The sequence below is a fragment of the Nipponia nippon genome, unplaced genomic scaffold (assembly GCF_047370975.1).
Source record: "Nipponia nippon isolate SJK-2023a ecotype South Korea unplaced genomic scaffold, ASM4737097v1 scaffold_9, whole genome shotgun sequence".
NCBI lineage: Eukaryota > Metazoa > Chordata > Aves > Pelecaniformes > Threskiornithidae > Nipponia > Nipponia nippon.
Genome location: NW_028262413.1, coordinates 22,530,307 through 22,555,582, shown reverse-complemented (window position 1 = coordinate 22,555,582; position 25,276 = coordinate 22,530,307). Strand labels below are relative to the sequence as shown.

The following is a 25,276-nucleotide window of genomic DNA, read 5'->3' as shown; positions in this document are numbered from 1 at the left end:
CCGCTCCAGGAAAAGCCCTCTAACCCCGCCCCCGCGCTCCCGCAGAGCCACCTTCCTTCCCCGCCACCCCAAGCATCCCCGGCACCACGGCCTCCTCCTCCTCCTCCGGCCCGGGGCTCAGCCCTCTCCCCTCCCGACCGCGCACGCTTCCCCTCACCCCCAAGAGCCCCTCCGAGCCCTCCCCGGCCCCTCTTCCGACAGAGGCGCCCCTCACAAGCCCCCACCACACCCATGTCTCCCTCAGCCCGGAGCTCTCCTCACGCCTCCGCCGGCCCCCTCACCTCGGAGGAAGGTCCCCCGTAGCCCGCACTGACCTGGTGCTGTCAAGTCTCAGCGGGAGAAACTGTTCCCTTCTAGTGGGATAAACTCCCCGGCTCGGCCCGTCCTACCGACCAGGCGCCGCCTCCCCGGGCCGGGCGCCGCCTCCCCGCCGGCCCACACGGCCGGCGCTGAGGGGCGAGCCGCCGGCGGGAGAGGGGGTCGGGGCGCTGCGCGGTGCGGGGATCGCGCCGCGGCCGCCGGCGGGCTGTGAGGGGAGGGCGGGGCGGGGGCGCAGCGGCGGGAACCGGGGCTGAGGTACGGGGGTCGGCGGCGGCGGCCGTGGGGCAGCGCGCCGAGAGGGACGGGGGAAGAGCTGGACGCGGGGGGGGGGAACGAGTCAGTGAGGAGGAGGCGCTGCTTCTCCTTCCTTTCCCCTTTAGACCCCGTCCGTTCACCCGAGCCAGTCCCCTCCGGGTCCGTGCCCGTTGAGCGAAACCACAAGCGTGTACCTGAGGGCAGACCGCGGGCCCCGGAGTGGATCTGGAATTTGATCTCTGCTCTCTGTAATCTCCTGTAACTGAAAATTCAGTTTTTTTCCGGCTGCTAACTGCTTTCTCTTTTGCATTCCCGTTCTCCAGCCAACTCCTCTCTGCGCTGCGTGTAGTTGGTTTGGTCACCTCACGTCAGTTTGTTTCCTACTGTGACAGGAGTAAAGGCTTTTCTGAAAAGATTCTTAGCAGTAACAGAGGTAAATGAAATTCTTTTTTCCCTCACTTTTTTTTAGCTACAGATTATCTCTCCCCTTACTCCCCCCCCGCCCCAGGAATGCAGAGGGAAATGGTATAGGCTATGTTCTGTAAGTCTCAAGAGAGAGCAAGTTCAAACAAGCATGTCACCTCCTTCTATTTCACCCTCTGATTCTTTTAAAAAGAAGTTAGATGTGAAAAAAAAGTCATAAGATCAACAGACTTTAGAGAGTCATCTTGTAAGTCAAGGTGCCCCAGGATACAACAGTTTATCTTTAAAAACTCTTGATCTCTTGGACATCAGTAGAAGATTTGGAGGATCCTAAATTTGCCTCATTATGGTTCTTAGTCATCAAGAGTTTTGAAAGAGAGCCTACATTTGCTTTATTATTTGTATACTGAAGGCAATTTATAGATTAGAGTTGAATACGTCAAAATACCTGGTCTACTTATAGATACTAACATCGCCTACAGCTTTTTGTTTATGAGAACAATCTTTCTGTCTGTAGAGGCTTGAAGCCTTGTGTTAATTTTTATGAGAATTATCTGTCTATTTGTATAGGCTTGAAGTAAGTGTTACTTCTGCCTTGACATATCAAGGAATTTTTTTCAATTCATGCTTTTCCCTCCATCTGAATTTTTTAGCCCTAGAAATGTGGAAATCTTTTGTTCGTAAGGTTTTTGTTTGTTTGTTTGTTATTTAACATACTGCAATAATATCTATTCAGTAATACCCTGCCTCAGAATTAGGAGCCAGGTACTGAAAACAAGTAAAACAAAACCTCAGAATTAGCTCAAGATGCCATGGATGGATAAACAGGCAAATGTGGGTAAAATAATATAACAATAACAGAGGCTTAAATACCTAAATTATTAATATTTCTAACCATTTTACAGCAATATCTAAGGTAAAGTTTCAATAGAAAGTTAAAAGAAGAAGGATCTTAGCTGGACACCCCCAGAGAGTTCAGATTTAGCTCTGCTGAGAACAGAAACAACGCCATTCTCTGTGCAAACTGCTGGAGAATATACCCATTTAGTTTAAGTGTCCGAATAATAGAGGAGCTCTCCCAAAAATCTAGGCTTTAACATGCAAATTTTTTAAAACTCCATGAAACTGGGAGCATTCCAAAAATCAGCAGGTATTAATGAACATCTGATTGTAACTATAAACTCATACTTTGAGCCTAGACTTTTAATAAGTTCATAAGTAAAGCAGAAATACAAAGCATAGTTTAGATTTTAATTAAATTGCATGGATGAAATAGGCATATCTAACTCAGTCCAGAGAAATCCAAACAGAGCTTTCAGAGCAGTATTGCAAATACGGTATCATTTTATTTCTGTTATAAGCATTATATTCTTTTAGCAAGTTCATCCCTTGAACAGAACTCATAAAGAAACAGTAATATTGACTTATGTACAAATTACTTAGGTTTTGTAAATATACATTTTAACAGATTGAGACAGGAAAGGAAAAAAATTACTTAGTCTGATTTCCTGATTTTTAGGTAGTATTTGGTACCTCATTAAATGTTTCTTTTAGAAAGACAGCTAATCTTAATTTGAAGAATCAAGAGAGGAAGAACCCATAAATTTTCTTTGGTAGTTAAAAATATGCCTTATTTATAATTGATCTGTTAATTAATCTGAATTAATCTGTTTTTCTTTATCAACAAAGAGTGTTTTTTTTCACACATGGAACATAGAAAGCCAATCATTTTCATATTGGTAAAGAAATAAAATAGGCTACAAATATATTATTTATTCTGTAATTAATTCTAGAGTTTCTTTATACAGTAATGAAATGGTCATAATAAAGAAATTATCAGTTTCTCATACAGCTTTTATTTGCATTATTTGACTGCACAGTTTTTGATTATGCGGACTTTCTCCTCTGCTTATCTGAGAGAATTCCTAAGTTTGGCTGGGGCCTTTAAGGGTTATGAAATAAGAATGAAACATTAGGCTCAGGCCTTCCTGAATCATGGGCAATTCTTCCCTAAGTTCAAAGTGAAGCAGAAAAGGGCCTCTCAGCATCAGTTCTAGTTTTACAATGAGATGATAACTTGTCTTCACAAAAGATCAATTATACTTTGGTTTTCTTATTGGATATAAAAGTGTTAGTTCTTTTCATGTAAAAGAATTACATTTTATATTACTTTTAATCATTCAGTTTTTCATGGTAAGTCTTTTTGAAGAGTTTGATGCATCTGAAAAAAAAATCTTATTTCTGCGTACACTTATTACTGAGTGTATGTTATTAATTTTAATTATTAAGAAAATCTGAAGCAGATTAAATTGAATTGTATGGCAAAAATAGTCCCATTGAAATGAGAAAGAGTACTTTGTGGAATCTCAAGATGCATAAAGGTATTAGTATGGACCAAACAACCTCCCTTAAATATTTTTATTTCTCTTTTCCATCTTAATGAATGAATTTTTTGTGCAACAGGTTCTATGGTATGCCAAGTAGGGTTTTAAGGTTTGATCCAAGGTTAGAACAATGAATATATTAAAGACACTCTGTCTATGATACTGCGATTTTTACAATTGGCTTGAAAAGGGCAGAAATCTTATAAGGCTATGGAGGTGAAAGATTTATACCTCTTCCTCTCTCTGCAAATATACTAGTTCCAACTTCTACTTAGTTATTTTGATATTTCCATTGTGTCTATGCTTTAAGTCTCTAGGTGCATTACAGAAGTTTAAAATCACAAATCACACAGTGTGTCCCATCTCGGTATTCTGGATAGAATGAAAAAGTATCTAGCCAAACTTGTAACATCTAGAGGGCAATCTCCTACACTAGCAGTGTGACTATAAATCTAGCAGTCAGAAGAACAAGTTCTGATTGTGGAAATTGCACTGGTTTAAAGTAAAGGAGTTTAAGTAAGCTAAGAAACTATTGTGTTGCTGCCTTTTTTAAAGTTACCCTGTGTACTTTCTCTTGTGTTATGTAATTTTTTAATTTATACACCTGGTGTTCTTTTATTGATAACAAGAACTTTGTCTTAGCGTATCTTATTCTGTCTTTATTGGCAGTTTTTACTCTGGGAAGATATGTTTGTAAAAAGTATTTCATAATATTCCACTACACTCCTATCTTCAATTTCCACATTCTATCTATACACACTTTTACTTGAAGGAAGTCAGAAGTTTCAACTGCTATCAGTGGTGTTTTATACAGATATATGGCAAAATCTATAGTATAAACCGCATTTCTTTAAGTGATGATAGAGGACTCTCCCTTGGTATGATTCCAAACTCTTTGGAGAGCGCACTCCAGTATTGTTATACTGCATTTAGCATGCTGTGCCTTGGATCCAGCAAAAGTGATAGGACTAGGCATAATGCAGATTTTTCATAGATAACTGTAGAGCGGGTCAAAACAAGAACCCTTTAAACTAAAAGTGATCCTCCTTTTCCTGAACTTTGAGGCTTAGATAAAAAGAGAACAAAATCCAAATCATGCCTGCTTTAAATTCAGTAAAGCCAAGATCGCACGAGGCTGCCTACCTCTAATTATAATGTTTTTTTCATGATCTTTGGTCTCTCCCCAACTCTTGACTTCTCTGGTTTTGTTCTCTCTTGAAGAGAATAACTTTCTCTCTAGGACTGTCTGGTTCTTCTGTAATTGGATATTATCTTCATGTTCTAGTCCCATTCTGATCAAATGTGTCTAGATTGCTTATCACACGCAGATAGCAGGCAAAAGAATATATAGGAATAAACAGCTCAAGCATATACTGCTATCCATCAGATTTGTTAATCCATCAGAAATTTATTTCTGAAGGAATAATTTTAAAGCAACCTAAAGTTTATGGTCATTTTGCGTCTCATTTAAAAACAGTTTATCCTAATTTCTTGGATGATTAAGTTAAGACAGATTTATGAATATAACTTATTCAACTTCAGAAATTCAGATTTCTACAATTGTACATGCTTAGACATCTTAAATTAGTAGCTGATGCAACCAAGATTTAGAGTTGTGCTAATATAAGATGGGAAGGAGGTGGCTAGTCTTGTGGTTAAAGCATGGGACTAGCTGCTGAGAGGTCTTGGTTCTATTCCTGGTTGTGCCACTGACTTCCTGTGGGTCACTGTGTAAGTCACTCAGCTGTGCCTTATTTTACTCATATATAAAATGGAAATAATACTTACATTGCTAAAGCACTGTGAGACTGAAGTCATTAGTGTTCATGTAATTATTTTATGCTCGTAAAAGGACTTTGTGTAAAACTGTATCAGCAGGTCAAAACCTATATTCCTCATGTAATTCCTTTCATGTAATTTGCTATGTCTTTCTCACACAGCAATTCATTGATTCTAGAAGACTAAGAAGTGCAAATTTTAACTTAAAACATCTAGAGAACTTTGCTTCCAGGTTCCAATTAAATATTTGTTCATTAAGAGAATTATGTTTTCTTTGTAAGAGTGTGAGAAAGGTAGTTTTGTGGTATTTACTCCCTCATAATTGTTAAAAAAGAATTAATTCCCCCCCTCCCATTGTTTCTTTTGGAGGATTGTGTGAAGATCTCTTGGTACTTCCATTTCCTATAACCTTTGTCCTGTTTTATAGTCTTTATACATTGTTGTGATGGAATTAATTTGAAATACTATTTTTAAAAATTCCTGCTTTTTACATATTTTACCCTAATCTCCAGGGTGCTCCAGATAGATGTAGGAAATACTGTTGGTCAACTAAATTACAATTCTGTAGAAAAACAGTATACACTGCAGCTACTAAATCCCAGCGAAAGTCATGGAATCAAGAGCATCTCTGCCTAGCCCTAAGGATTAGTTTCTCAGCATTTCAGTCACAGTGGCCTGGATCTCTACGTTCATGTTACCACAACTTTTATTTCTATTGCAGAGGGAAGCTCTGGAGGGTTTTAAAACAAGGTTGGTGTGTCTTTCAAATGTCTGGTAAATGAGGTTTATACACTTAGATACTTACAAACATTTTAAACATTTGTAATTCTTTGGGACAGATGAAGATAGTAAAGACTGAAAGAGAATCAGATGGCATTCAGACTATCCTATAGATTTAATTATGTTAACTGAAATACCTTCATTAGTCTACAGCAAATGGGTTGCATGGCTTTCAGCAACAAGACCAAAAACTAAATAAAGCAGTTTCTTGTTTATCTTCGTAATTAATATATATTATTATAACACTAAACATCCTAAAATTATGTCATTTTAGTAATGTTATTTCTGAAAGAATCACCAGGAGGAGTGGCATAACAATAAAATGGAAGCAGCCTTTTCTTACATCTTACAAATTGTATTGCAGAGGCTGCTTTTTCCATGGAAGTTGTGACCGCTGAGGTATACTCCAACAAAATACACACAAAACTCTGACTTCTAACTTTTACACATGGATTCACAGGCAGTCGTGTGAGACTACTGGCAGCAGCATAGTGAAAAAGTACATAAATATTTGTAGTATTAGGGCATAATATTTTTCAAATGTTGTCTTGTGTAAATGTACACAGATGCTAAACTCAAAGGCCTCGGATGACAGTTTCTACTGTATAAACAATATCTGCTTACTCTGTGATTAAATCTTCATCATAAAAATGTGCTGGCAACATGCATGGAGTTTTGCTGGGCAGAGAAGCAGTAACTTTAGTCCTTACTGATCGTTGAATTTTGTTCTGCAGAAGTACAAGAAAATAAAATATGGGCAGGCAATACAGCTTGAAATAGCTATTATATTAAAGTCATCATGTTTCATGCATGCAAATAGTTCCATTGGTTTGTCAGCTGCTCTTCTGAACTGATTCTTGTTAGTCTTCTAAATAAATCATTATTTTCATTTAAGATCTTAAGACTCTTAAAAAATAAAGTTAATAACTGGTTTTTAGTCTGTACTAACCATTAGAGGATGCCAGGTAACTTTAGCAGTGAATCAGGGGCTATTTTGGGAGAAAAATATTACAATAATTTTCAGGAAATAACCTTTTTGTTCCAAAACAGCTGTCATTGAACACTATTATATCTACAACAATTAAAATTATCTTTGGTAACTTTTAGTTTTTGGCATTGCTCCATTATTGTTCAGTTAAATATTTTTCAAGTATGTTAGGACTTCTGCCCACTGTGTGCTTGAAACCCTTCATTATCAATACAGAAGCTCTCTCTCATTTTTGTCATATTGTAATCTCTCATGGCAGGACGTGTGATATTCTCTGCGAAGATTCTTTGCCATTGTATAGAATGGCAACAGGGCTTCTACTGAGCACTGATGACTCAACATTTACCGTATAGAATTTGCTTTTTAATATGAAGTGTTGAATGCCAAAAAAAAAAATAATAATAAAAAAGAATGTACTAGCTAACATATAAAGTGAATTAGGAAACATGTGCAAACATCCTGGTGAATTTAAATAGCTGGTTGGATCAGAAATGGAGGAAAAATAACATTGGGTCAGGAACAAAACACAAAGCAGCCAGAAACCTTGTATTTCTAATTTAGGATATAAATACTCACTGCTAAAAAATTCTTTGTTACAAAATGTGATTGATTAAAAAAAGGCAGTTTTAGGGGGTGTTGTTGGTTGATGGCTTTAATATGCTCCAAATACTAATTAAAAGTATTTCCACAGTGCTGAGACTTTTTATTCACTCAGATTGTAACTAGTTGATATGCGACTAACATTTTTGTGAATTGTTTTTCAGAATGAAATCTTTATTATTTGTATTGTAATAGCGCTTCTGATTCCTATTTATGGCTTTGAGTCCTTTGTATTAGCAGAGCAGAACTGAAAGAGTATGCTCTTCAAAGAGTCTATCATACGTATGTAACATATGGTAATGTTTTAATAATAGCACATTTGCATACTATGGTATGCTTCCTTGTATTTGCATCAGTATAAGTTAATATAGAAGCGTCCCTTCAACGTGACATGTATCAGATGCCATCAAACTTATTTTTCTACATAAGATTTTACTCTGTGAACTTCATTATTAGTATTTTCTTACCCTATGTATTGTTGTGTTAGCAAAAAAATGCAATCTTGGGAATATATAGAGGACATTGTGTTGATTTCTGGTATTCAAGTTTTAAATATATACTAATAAGTAATAAAATGTAGCAGTTTAGTACACTGTGGACCATAACCTGGCAATCCACTGTTGTTTCAGTGAACTAAAGTATATTTAATCTGAACTCTCCTACTTTCATTTGAAAATTTCAGATATTTGGGCCAGATCACCCCCTTATGTGTTTATTTGCCTCTGTGGACCTTTCATTGTACTGTGTACCGTTCTTTGGTCCAGCAGATGAACTTGAAGTAGTACTAGGTTACTGAAGTATGAAAAATAGGGGTAGAAGGGTAGGACAGAAAATCTGATTAAACTGGGAAATTATAATTGAAATTTATTTTGTATTTCATTTATTCCAGCTCAAATACGCTTCGTTACAAAGTTTCCACATATAAAAAGTAATTTCTGCTGTGTGGAGTTAGTCCCTTTGCTATTTTTTTGCTCTAAATAGGCATTATAGATAATTCAATTTATATTATGAATCATTGAAAACGTTAATTTTTTAAGGATAACATATAATAACTTACAGATAATAAAGTGTATCAGAAAGTAGGATTTCCTTATCATAGCCCCTCTTTTTGGAGTATAAGAGTACAAACTGGGCCACAATTGAAGTTACATTTTCAGTAACAGCTGGTTTTCCATAATTTGTTTTTTCAATAATCATTTACACCTGCTTCAAATGAACACAGAGTGACCAAAACATCATTTTAAATGTGAGTAAAAAAATTTTACAGCTACTTCTTCCAGATAGATGACAAAACCTTCAACTCACTGAGTAACAGCTCTAGTAATTTTACTCCTAGAAATTGATGGATTACTACTGAGAGAAAATGGAAGTTGCAACAAAAAAGCTTTTTGGGAAAAAATGGCTTGTTTGTAGACTGTGACTTGGACTGCTTTGTTCTTCAAGGACATTTTTGCAGGCAGGATAGAACAACTTATCATCTAAATTACGGTAGTGTGTATGGAGTGAAAGCATAACAACAACAAATGCCCAAGATGTGAAAAGCAAAATTTCAAATTTAATATTCCATATTGTAATGCTAGATGCAGAGGAGAAATATTGTAAGGTTTTAACTTTCATTGTGATTACTGGGAGAAAAAAAGATAGCAAAATGACTTCTGTCTCTAGATATATGTCTAGAAGATTACTAAAAATGGGAAAAAATGTTATTGGTTTTAAGAATTTAGCCCATTCCTCTGAATTAAGTTATTAAAACTGCTAATCTTAGCTCAGAACAAATAAGTGATTTAGGGTAACTGCTCTCACATATGGCAGCAAACTCCTTCCATTCTATCTTTTCTGTCTCCAGTTTCCTGTTTACTCATTACACAGCTCCGCTCTCTTTTTTTCTGGAGTTCTTTATTCATGAATGTACCTTTTTTCATTTATTTCATTTTTTTGTTGGATACCTCAGCTCCATTTGTATGTGTTTTTACTTCAGCTATTTTGTTATATAATGTTCCCATTTTTAAAATTGTGTGATGTGATCTCTTACGGTCTGATCCATTTGCCGGTTCAGGTTTTTAAATGCTCTCAAACCTTTCTTTAAATTAATGTTTATATTTTTGAGAAACAGTCCTTGTAAAAATATATGCATTTCTATTACTGGTAGTATTTTTTGAAACAGACAGCAGTATATCTTATTTCCCAGTTATGTTAATTTGCTTCTCTAACACTCTGAAACCACTTCAATTGGGAAAATAAATAATAATTTATAGTAGCCAGGTGAAACTAGGAATGTGGAAAAGGAAATAAGCCAACCTGCTATGATATCTGAGGGTATGACAGCAAAACCAAATCTTAAATTCAGCCCTTTCTGATTGTATTATCTTTCTGTCTTTTAAGAATGATTATCTGAATATTTTATATTCATGTTTCTAGGCAATCTCGTAAAGTTATTTATAAGACCATATTTCTGTATTCCTTCACACATCTAAAAACAATTTTATAGATATTTCTACTCAACATTTTGAGTAGTGTTGACTTCCAGCTACACTTTTACACTGTACTGCTTTTCCATATGCAAATTGGCTATTACCCTTAAGCTTAAATAATAACAATTGAGCTGATGCTGAAGCTCTTCCATATGACCATTTGAATAAATTATAAAACTTCCCCATAACTAATCTCAAATTGAAATATGTCCCTCAAACCCATAATAAAAGTAGAGAGTTGCCCTGGACGCAAGCCAGTCTTTAAAAATCCCTTTTAAGTGAGAAAGGACTAAAATGGTTTTATTTATTGTATCTTTGGTTTGCTTAGCTGTCTTCTTTTAACTGTTGGGTTTCGTTTGGAGAAATATTATCAGTCTGCCTGTGCCCCCTTTTAAAGCTTTTAAAAATAATTTCATTACACTTTTGTTTCTATTAAAAAGGCAGCCACACCACTCTTGCTGATGCATTAAGACAGAGCATAAGTGGGCATATCCTGCTGTCAGAAATGTGCACACATGTGACTTACGACAGGAATTGTGTGGGTGTCTGAGATCAGAATTTGGTCCAATGCATGCTCTGCCTGAATTAGCATCCCCTTTTTGCTGTGCAGTAGCAAAGAACTTCACCCAATGTCCAAAAAAGGAAAGAGCGCATTGTGATCTGCAAGTGCACAGCTGGGGTCCCAGGGGGCCTGGCTGGAGCCCTTGGCGAGTTGGCTTCCTGATGGGAGAGTGAGAAAAGGGAAAGGAGGGAAACTTTCTAATGTAGTTGATAAATTGTGTGTATGGTAGGGGTGGGGTCACAGACAAAAGGAAAAGAAAGCTTTCTGAGGTTTCTTATAACAAGGAGCAGATTTTCTGTGTTCTTCTGACTTCGTTATTACATTAACTGAAATACTGTCTTGATTTTCTTTTTGTGCTTGGGGAAGCAAGGAACTAGGAGGGCTTTTTGATCTCTCCTGGGTACTTTGCAGCAATGATTCCAGGTGTATGCTTCAAAACTCATCTTTTAGAAAAAAGGGCGTTAACAAGAACCACTTGTCTCTTTCCCCTGCTGTTTGTCTCTGTTGTTTCATTTAGACACCTTTTCTGTTCTCAACCATTGCTAAATGCCACTAAAAGGGATTACAGACTAACACAAACTAGTTAAGAGAAATACGTTCTTAATCGAGAAATTTTGCTTATTATGTAGTGCACAACAATAACAACAAAAATCCCAAATATCAAACCAAAACTAAAATAACTGTCAGCATCATGATTACAAAGACTTTCCAGAGTCTTAAGATTGATTCACATAATAAAAAACATTACGCAAAACAAAAATTAAATTTAAGAAGTGTTGACTTCCTAGGTCTGCATTCTACTTGTATTTAAACACAGATAATCTCTTAAGTTTCAAATCATCCCTCAGAAAGGCCTATACTTTCTGAGTCCTAGAGACACAATAGAAAGACACCTATGTGTGTGCTGCAGGCTGCAGTTTGCCTGAGCTGAGGGAAATGAATCTTCTGGAGTCCTGGAACCTTATTCCCTGCCTGAATGGGTACATCCTGTGACATATGTTCCCCAACATCCCAGTTTTCCTAGTAAGAAACTGGCCAATCTAACAATGGGAAATGAAATTCAGAGGAATAATTCCCCTAAAAAATTAGGCCAGCAGTTGGTGGAAGAAGGATAGCTACAGTTTGATTAATCACCTTCTAGCCAGCGATGTTTCAGAAAAGACAGACTGCAGGTGGGGAAAACTGTGTTTTTGAGAGGACCTTTCCAAGACACGTATGTTTCTAGGTTTATTTCCTAATAATGTGTGTCTAAGACCATTCACATCAGACCTTTTGGAGAATAGTTTTTCCAGCTATAGAATCTCCAGTTTGTTTTTAAAAGGTTTTTTGTTTGCAATTTTGTTATTGTTGTTTTCTCTTTTGGTGCTGAATTTATTAAGTCTGCTTTGAGCTTTCTAAAAAGGACTGCATTTCTTTCATATGTGATGTTACCTCTTCTGTGATTAGAAAAACTGGCATTAGTGAGACATGTTGAAGAGAAACATAGACCTGAATTACCTATCATGTTCCCTTAGGTGAATGTCTCACTGGTAGTTTATGGGCAGAGACGTTAAACATTAAAAATCTGCTCAATTGTGTACAAGATTCTTTGAGTAGATAAATGACCCTGTAATAACTTAAACTCTTAAAGCAGATGTTAATTAGGCTGTGAGTAATTTTTAAAGCATTGCCATAGTGATAGTTTCCAGAATGTTCTCTGCTCAAAGCAGAATTTGGGAAATTCCTTTTACAAAGTGGCTTTAGTTATTCACGGAATATAAGTGAATAAAAAGGTTTCCATAAACTATTACTTTTTAATGTTATTTTACCTGCTTAAACCAGTGAGGTGTTTTGACCTGTTTATGGACTTCGTTAAAGGATAGAGCTGAAGGAGCTGTACAAAAGTTGAGGAAGTGTTCTGTATCACCAAAGATCTTGTGTATTCTCTGTCAATTTTAAAAGTAGCATTGTAGTACTAGCACTCAGACCACAATCCCACACATGTTTACACATGTCTATTCTCACTACCATGGAACAACTTACATTAATGTAGTTATTTGTATGTGTGTGTTAACAAAATCAAGACTTTAATTTATGTCTGACAGTAAGATGAGCAGAATATAATCTCTTGCTCCTTTCCTCATAACTATGGGCAGTCTCTGAGGGGGTGCTTTGCCTCAACTCTTTGTTTTGGTTAGTGGTCTGCGGTCCATTATGGAAAACAGACATTTCTGAACTGAAGAAAAAAACCACTTATTGTCTGCAACTTTGTTTCCCAACTCTGAAAAGCTGTTTCAGACTCCTATGCAACTATCGTTGCATGAATGAAAGCTAGTAAGCAGACACAAATACTCATTCCTACTAAAAACAAAAAGCGTATGTCTTCTACAGAAAAAAACACCTTCAGAAATGGAAACTGTGAGTGACAGCTTTTGGTTGGACTTCTAAGCACATGCTTCCTAACTGTGAGGGAGAGGAAGATGCTAGAAAGTGGCAAACTCATGAGGTGAAAGAAGTAGCTTCTATAAAGATGGTAAGTTCTAAAAGATGTTCTATATACACTTGCTTTGCTCAAGTGTTAATTTGTGCCTGAAAATGACCCTCAACTTGTCCTCGTTATGGACAACTTTTCCCTGAATCTTTTCCTTTTCTGTGGACACTGAGGTGCTCTTTTATCTCTTCCCCCTGGATACCTGTGTGCCAGGTATTTCTGCCTGGCTTCTTTGTTGGTGGCTCATGATAAAGTGTTAAGACTGAGAAAAGGTCCTGACATCTTTCTGCACAGAAACTTTGCATTATCAGAAAGTTTTTCATTGAAGTAGGATTCTATTTTGGCTGTATGTGCCAGGATGGATTTACAGACATGGCAAGGAGCATCTTTATGTTTGATTTCAACACCACCAAAGAATCCATTTACCAATGAGATAAGAAGTGATGGAATATTAGTAAAAATAGGTAATGTTTTCTGAATTACTTAACAGTTTAAATGAGCTTCTATATTGCAAAGACCATTGGAGGACTGTTGATACAACTTAAGTGTAATAGTGTGCGGGAAGCGGTACTAGAAGAAAGTAAGAGAGCTGCATTACAATTTACAGCATTGTTACGACTTGTAGACATGAGGGACTTGGACCAAACTACAGAAGGGAAAGGTCAATTGACTCAGTAACTATCTATGCAGGGAGGGTTCTTCTAGCAGTGGAAAATGGAGAAAGAGGAAAAAGATGTAATACGATTTCAACTACACAGATTCAGATTAAGAAAATAATTGAAACAAGTAATTTAGAAAGTGATGTATCACTACCCAGAGCCTACAAACCAAGTTTTAATATATCTCTAGAAGATACGGTTGATTATCAAGAATTAGTTAAAGGCTTGCTAGAGCAATTTCTGGGGAGGTTTCTATGTCTTTGTATTATGTGGGAGATCAAATCAGATAATAATAATTTCTGTCTTTAACATCCACAACATCTTTCTTTATGTGCCTGAATTTTGAAGATTGGTAGTATCAAGCAATTATTTGCCTTTGTCTGGAGTTGCTTTGATGCATTCTTTCCATTATGGTAAATAATTTAATGAATAGTAAAATACATGTAATCCTTCTCTTAACATCAGATTTATCATCTGGTGGTTTTTTTCCCCGTACATTTCCTTCATTCCTTCCATAACCTGAATGAAACAACATCAGTGCCTCCAAGGCTGTTCATGGTATTTTATTCCCTATGAAATACTACTGCTTTATGGTTTAATTCTGTGAAATTCTGTATTTAATCTTAGCTTCCTAAATGTTTAGATTTACCACTTTCTGGTTCTTCTCTAGTTGTATATAAATGTGAACCATTTGGCATGTCTGACATCACATATTCTGCCAAACAGCAGAAAAGCTAATTGAAATACTCTGAGTATTTCAATTTCAATCTGTGGGCCAAATTCTCAGTTGTCATCAACTCAGTTGTCGTAATCATGGAGCTCCACAACAGTACGTGGAAATATGCCCATACAAATTGAGACTATAGCCTACTATCTGTAATTGAGATCCGTTGTTTAGTTGCCTGATAGAAAGGAAATTTTTTTTACATCCTGATGCTGTTTTCTCCAGCAACATGGTTTCTCAGTAATTGCCACCTTTGTCCTCCTCATTACAGAATGTGCTATATCTAGCAGCTAAGATGAACTGTTATACCATCTAGGATTGAATGGGGCAGCGGTCACATCCACTCTTGGCAAATAGTTTCAGCCTTGGATCCTGTTTCTTGTATCCTGATGCTGAGAGTTCTGTTTACTACAGTTTTCACAATAGCCTTTGAGAACGAGTACGCTGAGAACACAATAGTGTACCTCCAAAAGAGTTGCCAAGAGGAAAAAAAAATAGACTTCCTTCTTTGGCAGTGGTAGAATATAGGTAAGGCTAAGCAGCATTCTTAGCCAGCAAGAAGGGCATAACAATATATTTTGACTCCAATAGCTCACATGAAGTTTCCTTTGAGAAAATGCATTTTTCTTAGACAAGGGGAGTCCAGAATGCCTTTTCTTGTTAAAGAAGATTGCATATAGAGGATAGATGAAAGGAGGATGGAATTCAAATATTTAAGGAGAAAGGAAACTATGGACATCTCATAATTCTCAACCTGCTATAGACCATAGGTAGCAAGAAATGCAATTAAAAATGGAGGATGCTGTAAGCGCCTATGAAAAATATTAGGACATCTTGTTTATAGGCAGTGTATCACAACTGCTTACTTAATATCATTAAGAAAAATTCTAATATGAAAAATAGACTGTGATATCATGAGTAAATGATATGTATGGAAGTAATAGGAACAGTCAGAGAATGAACTAGAATGTACAGGACTACTGTTCCTCATCAGGAAGGCTGCTACTTGATCTAGTTCCCAAGAATTTTTTTCTTGTACAGGAGAAGGACAGAGGGGTTGAGGTAAGAAGGAAGGAGGATATCCATGCTACTTTTTTCTCATCTTCCCTCGAGAGTGGAGAAGGAATGGTATACCTGCCACTGAGGTTGGGCCTGGAGACCAACCATAACTCCCAGAAGTAACATGGCAGAGGTAATGGTGCTAAAGGATTGTGAATGCTCTTTGCTTTATACTATAAGGGAGTGTATCAGTAAAGGGCTGGGAGGATAAAATCTAAATGAGAATACTTTATTGGGAAAGGGAAACAGAAGATACAGACATATAATAAAGAAAGAAATAGGAAGAGAAAATGGATGGGTAGAGAAACTTCAAATTCTGGATTCCCAGTCATTAAGATCTCCTTATAGACTGTGACAGATTTTAGCAGTATGGGTGCTGATTTTGGGTTGGCTAACAAAAATGAGAGCTGTAGCCTCGTAACTCAGGCACTAGCCTGATTGTGGCTGTTGTGTATGCATGAGGCTTTGTTTTTTTTTTTTCAATTATAGTGTTAGTTTTGTTCATCTTCAGCAGCATTTACAACGGAATTAGTCAGACTTCCAGTCAACTGAAAAGACATGTTTTTTAAATTAAGCTTCAGCCAAACAACAAATGGATTTAAATTGCAAGAAAAAATGTTTCATAAAACTTTGAAAAGTTCAGTAAAGCCCCAAACTTATAAATTCTAGAGGTCTGATGAAACCCCCCATACTATAGCCTTCTTTTTTCCTCATCTCAGCTACCCTGCAAAGGACTTCAGTGCCACTGCTTTAATTCCCAATGCCTTTGAAATAAAACAGGGCTTGTGCCTTAAACACATCTAAATATTTCCATAATCCCACCTTCTTTATTCAGAACTTCTAATGTCTGTGTTTCAGTAATTAGACTGAGGGTGCTGGAAACTGCAACAACATCAATATAGTATAGGTGAGATATACATGGGTCATCCATAGGGCAGGTGTACCCTGGTAAGGCATGTTGGAAACTTTTTCACGTTATACTGGCCAGATGCAGTGATTGCTCTGGGGAAGGGGAGGATGAGAGAATGAGCGTGGGCGGTACACGGGAATTCACTCTGGTTGGCTGAAGGCTCCACTCTAAGTAGAAATATGCTGATTTTTGTATGTATGTGATAAATGTGTTTTAAGAATAGCAGTGATTTCTTAATCCAGTTTTGCAAGTACAAACAATTACAGTGCCTTGTAAAATAGTTGCTTAGATTCCATAGTCCCAATGTAACAAAGATCAAACTGCTTTTCAGCTTCTGGTGATCACTTCTACTCCTGTTTGAAAGAGGAGGGGAAGGAATACCAGACTTTGAAATCAAATATTTATATCTTAATTTCTTTATATGAACTTTTTGGGAAAAACATTAGAAATGGATCCTACTATTTTATTCTTTATTCATGGATGGCAGTAAGCATTGGTGGATTTAAACACAGTTGCTCTTTTGTACTATAAATGCGATATGAGTTTTCTGACGATCCAGTGTATATTGAAGTACAGAACAAAAGCATTTTAGTTCTTCAGGACAGAGCAAAATAGTTTTTACTTAACACTTTCTACGTTAGTGATGGGATTTGCTGTATTATGCTGTTCTGTTTAAGACACATGGAAGATGAAAATACTTTATTGCTATATGTATGCAACTATATTTCAGTTTTGAAAGGGAGAGGAAAGCATGTAATGACATTTAAGCTTTATATGCCCAAAAGAACCCAAATCTGGATCTTCATTTGAAATAAGAAATATGCATTACTGAGGTATTCTCTTTTAAAGCCCAGTCCCTAATGAACGGTGCTGCAGTGGCATTTGAAAACACACAGAAAATAAATCAGCACAACGTGACACTGTTGCCAGGAATACTTTTTTGTGTGTATAAGATAATCCCAGAACTGATCTGGCATATGCTATCTGAATTGTCTTGCATCCCAAGGGTGAGTTATTCTTCTAACACCAGGCTCAACATTGAAGGTGTTTACCCTTTTAAAGCAGGGATTACAGAATCTATGTACAAAACTAAAGGGTAAAAAATTATGAAAATGTGTGTGGCTTTTTTTTAACTGGGATGCTGTGTTATGAGTTTAATTGCAATTGTATCTTTCCTATAGGTAGTGTAGCCAAGATCTGTTTCAGAGCCCATGGGTGGAAATAAACCAAGCCCTGTTTCTCTTCTTTTTCTGTTCCCTCATTTCCCTCCCATCTCCCTATTGTCAACTGGGGGAAATTGGCAATGAGGTTGTGTGTGCGTGCACTTGGGCTGGGGCCAGAGGAACAACCCCAAAAGCCTCCTTCCTGCAGCTGCAATAAACAAGAAAGTGAAATGTAGTGTGTGCGTATACTCAGCCAAAGAACTTGACATGAAAATTTTAATTATAGGGGTATTTTTTTTTTCTTTCTGGGTTTTTTTTAGAGCACTATCTAAGGTTTTTCCTTTTCAGCAGGCTTTTAAAATCATGCATTAATTTTCAAAAGGATTTTGCTATCATAGGTAAAATACAGGGCATGATTTGGCTATATTTTTGTAGGTCATTCAGTTATTTGTAGCCCACTGTCTCTCTGTTACTCGTCTTATTTCCTCCTTTTGCAAACCCTTTTCATATGATTTCGTATTGTCTGGAGGCGGAAGTTTCCAAGCTAATGCTGCCCAAGCTGAGTTTAACAAAAGAGTAAAAATGAGGAAATGATTAAATGTATTTGAATTTTATCATGCTTTCAGTTTTAATAGCATGGGGGCTCTTAACTGCCATGTAAGTAGTTTGGAACAAAAACTAATACAAGCCTGTTGCTGTACCACATTCAGTAATAACCTCAAATTTCCTTAGGGCTATGGGCAGTAGAATCTGTAGTATTGAAAAGTGTACACTTTCACTACTCAATTAGGAGTGACTCCCCTATTTGCTGCAAAATATAGGGTTCATGGCATGTGATTAAGCAGTTACATATGCCATTGCCCCCTGCTGGAAAGCATGTGAAATATTTATTTCTAGGTAAAACACATACAGGGACAACCTTTTTCTTTCTTAGTTATTCAGGAATTAATGTCATGGTGGACATGTTCCTCCTTCCAAATTGATGAACGGCTTCAGTTTTCAACATTGAAACTGAAGTTTGTAAATAAATTCAGTAGCAGTGTCTCAAAACGTCTTCTGGTATTAAGACAGAGGAAGCTTTACTTTAAAACTAAAAGAGAACTGAAAGCTGCCTTACCAAGATTCGTTTCATGTATCCAGTGTTGATATTCTAAAAAGCATTTATTTGGTCTTTTCTTTAATATTTTACCTTTTGGCATAACAATAAGCAGTCACTCTATCAGACAATATACGTTCAAATTCAAAACGTAGGTGTAAAGGTGTAAAACTCTTATGAATAGTTACAAATGAACTGAGATTAGTTAGTAGCCATCTCACAAAAGCAATATGATTGATCTCCTAAGTATTTGCATCAGACAGAAATTGTATCAGATGTTTGTCTGACGTTGGTGGAACTGGGTGTGGTAGCAGTTGTTGAACTGGTGTAATGCCTTAGCTTTTAGTGATTAATGTAAAAGCAAGGAACTTATAACACGTGAACATTGTATTAACAGCAGCTTAGCCAACAGTGTAATGACTGAAACAGTCATTGAATGACAAATCATTAATTCAATACATAAGCAGTACTACTTTCAGGATCTCTGCATTGCAGAAGGGATGAGACAGCAGAAAACTTGATTAATATCTGATACTAATTTTCCTTCTTTTTGCTTTTGTTTTGATAATATTGTAAGTGATTCAGTATCTTTACAGAAGTTTTCACTGTGAGATTTTTTTTCCTTGCAAAATATGTAGTAATTATATTAATAAGAGGAAGCCAAGAGCCAAAAAGCAGCTACAGAGTATCTCTAGTGAGAAGATGGCAATAGACTTGGAAAATCCATTCTAACCAAATCTGCTGAAGAGAGAGGATAGGCATTTTATGTTGAAGTGAGTTTTTGGAATACGTTTTCTGTACACTTACAAAAGCTTATGTGCTCGGAGTAAGAAATAATACGGGTCACCGAGTGCAATCACGTATGAATTACACATATTGCAAGAGGCTGATGTGAACTGTCTTTTCTCTTGGTAATTGAAAAGCAACTCTTTGGAGTAAGATGCACAGAACTAGTAAACATATATACATACAGAAGTTTGAAAAATATTTCATTGTTCAGAGAGCACCACATACTGTTGGGGTTTTTGTTTGGTTGGTTGGTTTGGGTTTTTTGGTTTTTTTTTTGTTTTGTTTTAAATCTACTCTGCTTTTGGGAAAATCCTCTTCCTCCCCCAGAGGCGAGAAAGACTTGCTAAGACTTGGGGCCCAGTGTTGTTCTTCTGGGTGGAACATGGTATACAGGGATCCAGTGCAAGTGCACTCGCATACCCATCTGGACTTCTGGCACTACAGATGGCACGCAGTACCTGCAGTGTCTAAGGGCTCTGTCATGGAACAGCTCACCTATTGCTCTTCAGTGTTTTTCTTGGAAGGGTCCTATAGCCTCTTGATCTCTGTTGACCAATGTTTGGTCCCTATGGTTTATCTTTCACAATGGAACAGGTATATTAGTATTCTGGTATGCTGTTCATTTCATTGCCACTTTTCCTGTAAGGCAGGATAGTTGGTCATAGCTGGCAGTTACCTGCTTTTCAGGATTTTTGGTAAAATAACTCTTTGAGAAGATAGGTGATGCTTTGGACAGAAAGGAGGCTTCTGATTTTTTAAGCAGCATGTTTCTACCCCTCTTTAGCCCTGAAACTTTTATTGGTATCCTGAAAATTATGGAACACAGTATTTGCATTTGGGAAACAAGTATTCCCTCCCTTAAGAATATACCTCGTGAAATACCGATATGCATACTAACCCACACTTCATTTTGTTTAAAATGTAAATGGTCCTTGTGCTGGGTAGCAATCAATTTTGCAATGTTATGACCTTTTTTGGCTTGAATCCTCCTTATAGTACACACCTGATTTTCAGCCTTCATTGATATTAAAGTAAGTGTAATTGGCTTGTAAATGCATTGGACTCTTTTTGGTGTGGGTTTTGTGAATAGAGTATGCTTACTGTGGGAGCAGATTGGGTGCCAATATTTCACATAGAAAACCAGTTTCCTCAAAGCCCAGTCTGTTCCAAGAAAGTGACCAATTCCTACAAAAATGATATAAATTAGTTTAATTATTGTAAAACAACTTTCAACACTGTTGCAGCAAGATCAGCTAAATAAGCAGAAAATCACTTAGCCTTTTTCATGTGTGTCAGGAGCTAAGTAACTGGGGGTTTTGATCAGTTGTGCTGTTAAATCACTTTGGATGATGATTCAAAAGGGCATGTTGCTGAAAACCACAGCTGGCATTAAGATACTTTTCTAGATTAGATGATGGATTGTATTTTAGAACTGTATTTTGCAAATTGGGCACAAAAGTTAGTCTTGACTTCATCCTTATTTCATCGCCTGTTTCAGACTTATTGAACTTGATGCAAAGGAAATGGAAGACTTCAAAAATTGTTTTTAAAGTTCCTTTCAAACTTCATGAATATAACCTAGAATATGCAAGTTCTTCTTTCAGGAGAATGAACAGACTTTCTGGAACATGGTATTTATTTGACAATGATTGATTGATTTAAATGTTTTTTTTTCTTGTCTGTTTTATCCCCATATGTTTGTAATTGTAAGGATCTTTTCAGAGTCCTTTTCTAAGAACGAGGCTAACTGGAAATGTAGCTTTTAGATTTTTCCAGTTCTTGAAGACCACTTTTTAAATGTAGCATAGCCCAAAGGAAATGTTTGGTCTGTCATTTTCTGATGATGAAATTTAGTCAGTTAAGGTCTTGTGATATCTTGTTAAAGCATGCACAGATTGTAATTGCTTCCTGTCAGTGGTCAAGAAAGTGATTTAAATATTAGAAAGCAGGGACAGAATGGAAAGTAAGGTGTGACAGTCTGAGTTTTAGTCAGAGGGTGCTGTAGTTTTGAGAGCAGAGGTGCCAGCCTCAGCTGATGCTGAGTGGTGAGGCAGAAGTGTAGATAAAAGGCCAGATACAAGTATAAACTGCCTGCAGTTGGATGTATTCAATGACAGGCCAAACAAACAGCAGAAGTCTCCAGGAACAGGTATAAATTTTCCTGATTCTCCTATCTCTAATGCGAACGGACTGATTCCGTGCAGACTAAAATCAAATGTCCAGGTAGATTTACTCAGTTTTCAGAAGTCTTTCTTCTGGAAAGGAACATAAGCATGCATCTTTCACAAGTAACTTGCACAGTTACAATCCCGTTTCAAAAGAAATTTTGGCAATCAAATTAACTTTAGCTTGGGCTGGCTTAATGTAATTGGTGCAAACTCATTACCTAGAGGGAAGAAGAGAAAGACCACAAGAACTGTCCTGCTGGGTCAAACCAATGGTCAATATAATTCAGTATTCCATCTCTGACTAACAGCAATATGAGAAGATAATAAGAAAAAGATATTTTACATAGTTAATTTTGATAATCATTATACTTTCGTATACTACCCAAAATATAGACTACTGATTAATGAGAATTTCGTGAAATGTTCTACTTTTCTCTTTGAACGTCTATGGAATGGACAAAATTCTGGTTTGAGAGGGCCAAAATCATAGAAAAAAAGGACTATAATCACCAGAATTACCAGGAATGTTTGCTCACACAATTAAATTTTAATTCCAAATTAGAATTTCCTGTGCTATGTGTTGTAGTAACTTGCAGAAATGAGCTGGTAACTCACTAGGGAACAGCTGCTGAGCAAGTGAAACAAATTTCCTGCTAGTACTGCAAAGAAAGCATATGCTAGAATGGTATCAGTGAACTTTGTATGCCTCTTATACTACCCCGAATAAAGGCTGTCAAGCTATTTCTGAGTAATCTAACATCCCCGTTTTGCCTGTTTCATGGCATTTTAAAAGAAAGTATTAGTGAAGGTTCACCATCTTCCAACCGGAAAGAAAATGGAAACACATTCTTCTCAATTGCTGAGTCACTCTGACACTCTGAGCCAAAAGCTGATGCAATTCTTCATTTATCACCGGAAGATCTCTTTGGTAATCACAGACACACCTCTTATTTCAATAGCTTCAGTAAAGGGCTGTTGATGCCTCAGACCTAACCCAGTGTGTACAAATCACATTTTTGTTTTCTAGTCCCAATGTCTAAGAATAAAGGTTTAAAACTTTAGAGGCTGCAAGGGGCAGATATTCAAAGAAAATTCAGTCTTTTGCCATGGAATTGCAAGGTGGCTTACGCGCAGAAATCCAGAGGAAAAGCACTTCTAAAATATGGAACACTATTCTAATGTTTTGATGTGTATTTAATTCTCAGCACTAGTTAAAAGTCTTCATTTTGTGCTGTTTGCTACAATAATCTGTTTTCAGTTGTAGCAGAAATTATTTGAGCTTTAACTGAGTGTAAACACAAGCACTATAAAATAAAAAATTCTCCATTTTCAGTCACTGCTATAATGCTGCCTGTAATATCAGATTGTATCATTATAACTAACCAATTTCTGTATGTAACTAAGTTAATAATGTTTTGTTACCAACAGAATGAGGACCAGCAATTCTGTTTCATTTACTTTTTGTGATCAGCTTGGTTAAGGAGAGACAATACTGTCCTAAGAATGTTAAGCTTGATCTGGTAAGAATTGTAATAAAAATTTTACTAACTTTTGGATCAAAGGAATAAGCCCAACGTTAGCAAAATGTTGAGCTGGCATTTAAGTTGGCTATAACATTAAGTATAAATGAAAAATTACAGGCATTTTCAAGAGAGTTGAGAGAAATGAGAGATCAATGTATTGCTTGTTTTACTGTTAGAAGATCTCCAGTTTAAAAAATAATTGATATTCCTTCTTCCACACCCTTCTGCCATAATTATGTAAAGAATCTGGATTATGCTTCCGACTTGATTTAACTGTTTTATAATAAGTCACAAGCATACCTTGCCTACTTGATGATATTCCTTTAAGGCTGTGCCAGTCTTTCCATTATTAAATCATGTTTAGTGTTATATACTGGTTGCTTAAAAAAAATTCATTTCAAGCTTGAACTTGCTATGCATTCTCAGCTAGCCATATGTGTGAGGGAGCACAAAAAACATCAGTGCTATTTAGCAACTTAACACATTATTTTTCAATTTAATGGAAATTTTGGCTTTTCTTTAAAAAAATGTGGAAAATATGTTTATCATAATGAGGGCTTGAGTTTGTTAGTGGGGAGAATAAGCATAAAAATAATTAAGATCTGCATTTTGTGTGTATGGTCTGTGTGCTACCCCTATATATTCCTTCCTCCCCACCCCCCCATCATAAATCTGACCCATTTGAAGAAAATTTGACTTGGTTTGAAGAGGAAGCAAGCAACTAAAAAAGAAGACTTGTGTGTAGAGACTAGGAAGGACTAAGTTTTAAACACAGCAGTTCAGATACATAGATAGGTACAGGAGTCCTAGTCACCCACTCTGCTACTATTCTGGCTTTTTAGTTATTCTGAAGTTCAGAATTAGATGAGAATTGATAACAATGGTGGGTCTTTTTGTAATCTTTTTAGTTACGGATTTTCCCTGCACACCACCCATAATCCACCCCCCCCATATCCCAGAGAAACACGGAGACTTTGCAACCCCATATGGCTGACCAGTCTAAAGAAATTTTTTATATGGAATGCTATATATTTTGTAGAACAGTGTAGAGATTTTTAATAGCTGCATTAGTGTTCTGGGAGCGTTCAAAATGAAACACTAGGTCCCTTATGGGTCACTACGTAGAGTTCATAGCTGGTCAGTGTACTTTCTCCCCTCCTTCTGAGTTTTATGCATGACCTACTGAAGGTCAAAAAGAAATGTTGATTTGAAATACCTCCACCTCAAGAAGATGTACTAAAACATATCTCAAAGGCTTACTGTAAGGATAGTAAAGTCTCCCCTTCCTGGCTTTGTCCTGAAGAACAAGTGCCCAAGTAACTTCATCCAGCAGCTCTATTTCCCAGTATGCTTCTGCTGACTCTAGTAACACACTTACTCTAGTAACATACATTTTTATGCCTTCAGTCTGAAAAGTGACCTCGTCCGTAGTCTTTCTTGGACATAATTATATTTTATTCCCCATTTTTCAGAACAGATGATTGAATTCAGTCTTTTCACTAATTCAGTTCTTATTATCTGCTGTTTGTTAAGAGAACTCAGGCCACGTAAGATAAGCCTTCAGTTTGGTTTGTTGGGGGGCTTTTGCTTGGTTAGTTTTTTTAAACCTATTTTAGGCTTTCGCTGTAGTCAGAGAGAGGTAGGCTAATAAACTCATCCTAATATCTCTTTGGAAGGTGCATTTACTATATCTGTAAGTCTGATGTTATGAACACCTCTCACATCCAAGCTCTGAACTACGAATGCATCCTGTGCTTATGTCTAATGCTATGTGGAATTGCCAAGTGGTCTCTTATCCAAATACTTACTAGGCTGGGGACTGCTTAATCTCTGAGATCAGGGAGACTTATTCTGATGTGGCTGTAGACTCTAGACAGTTAAATTTGCAGAAATCCACTGAAGGCAGTTTGCTTTTCAGAAGTTGCTGAGGGCATAATTTGGCTTTTTGCAGTTTGAGGGTGGGCTGTTTAACCTGAACAAGTTCCGGCTTGTTAAGTTATAATTTAACAATATATTTTCCCCATACTTGCTGTGTTCCTCCCAAGAGATGCTTGCGTCTCCTTGATGCATGAAAGGATACCTGTATTTAATGTACATATTAAATAAGTCTGTAAAGTAAATTCTCACATAATTTTACATTTAAAAGTGCTAT

At 36.8% G+C, this 25,276-nt stretch overlaps 2 protein-coding genes across 11 annotated transcripts in view; one reads left to right on the top strand and one right to left on the bottom strand.

Annotated features, from left to right (window-relative positions):
- Positions 1-442, bottom strand: part of PPARG (peroxisome proliferator activated receptor gamma) — a 60,391-nt gene extending 59,949 nt beyond the window's left edge. Inside the window, exon 1 of one of the 3 annotated variants that reach the window (XM_087744833.1) lies at positions 315-442. The gene's annotated coding sequence lies outside the window, so the exon portion shown is untranslated. Of the gene's footprint in view, positions 1-281 lie in introns of all 3 variants that reach the window. The other 2 variants (XM_087744829.1, XM_087744830.1) reach the window with 2 other exon arrangements.
- LOC148050178 (uncharacterized) overlaps positions 413-25,276 on the top strand; it is a 78,854-nt gene continuing 53,990 nt past the window's right edge. For 4 of the 8 annotated variants that reach the window (XR_015701528.1, XR_015701526.1, XR_015701525.1 and 1 more), the window contains exons 1-3: positions 413-479; positions 900-1,009; positions 12,934-13,075. Coding sequence is in view for 4 of the 8 variants with exons in the window: in XM_087744834.1 (XP_087600960.1) it covers positions 12,995-13,075 (81 nt within the window). In the remaining 4 variants the exon portion in view is untranslated. Of the gene's footprint in view, positions 480-509; positions 577-716; positions 1,010-12,933; positions 13,076-15,457; positions 15,609-25,276 lie in introns of those variants that run through there. The other 4 variants (XR_015701527.1, XM_087744837.1, XM_087744835.1 and 1 more) reach the window with 3 other exon arrangements.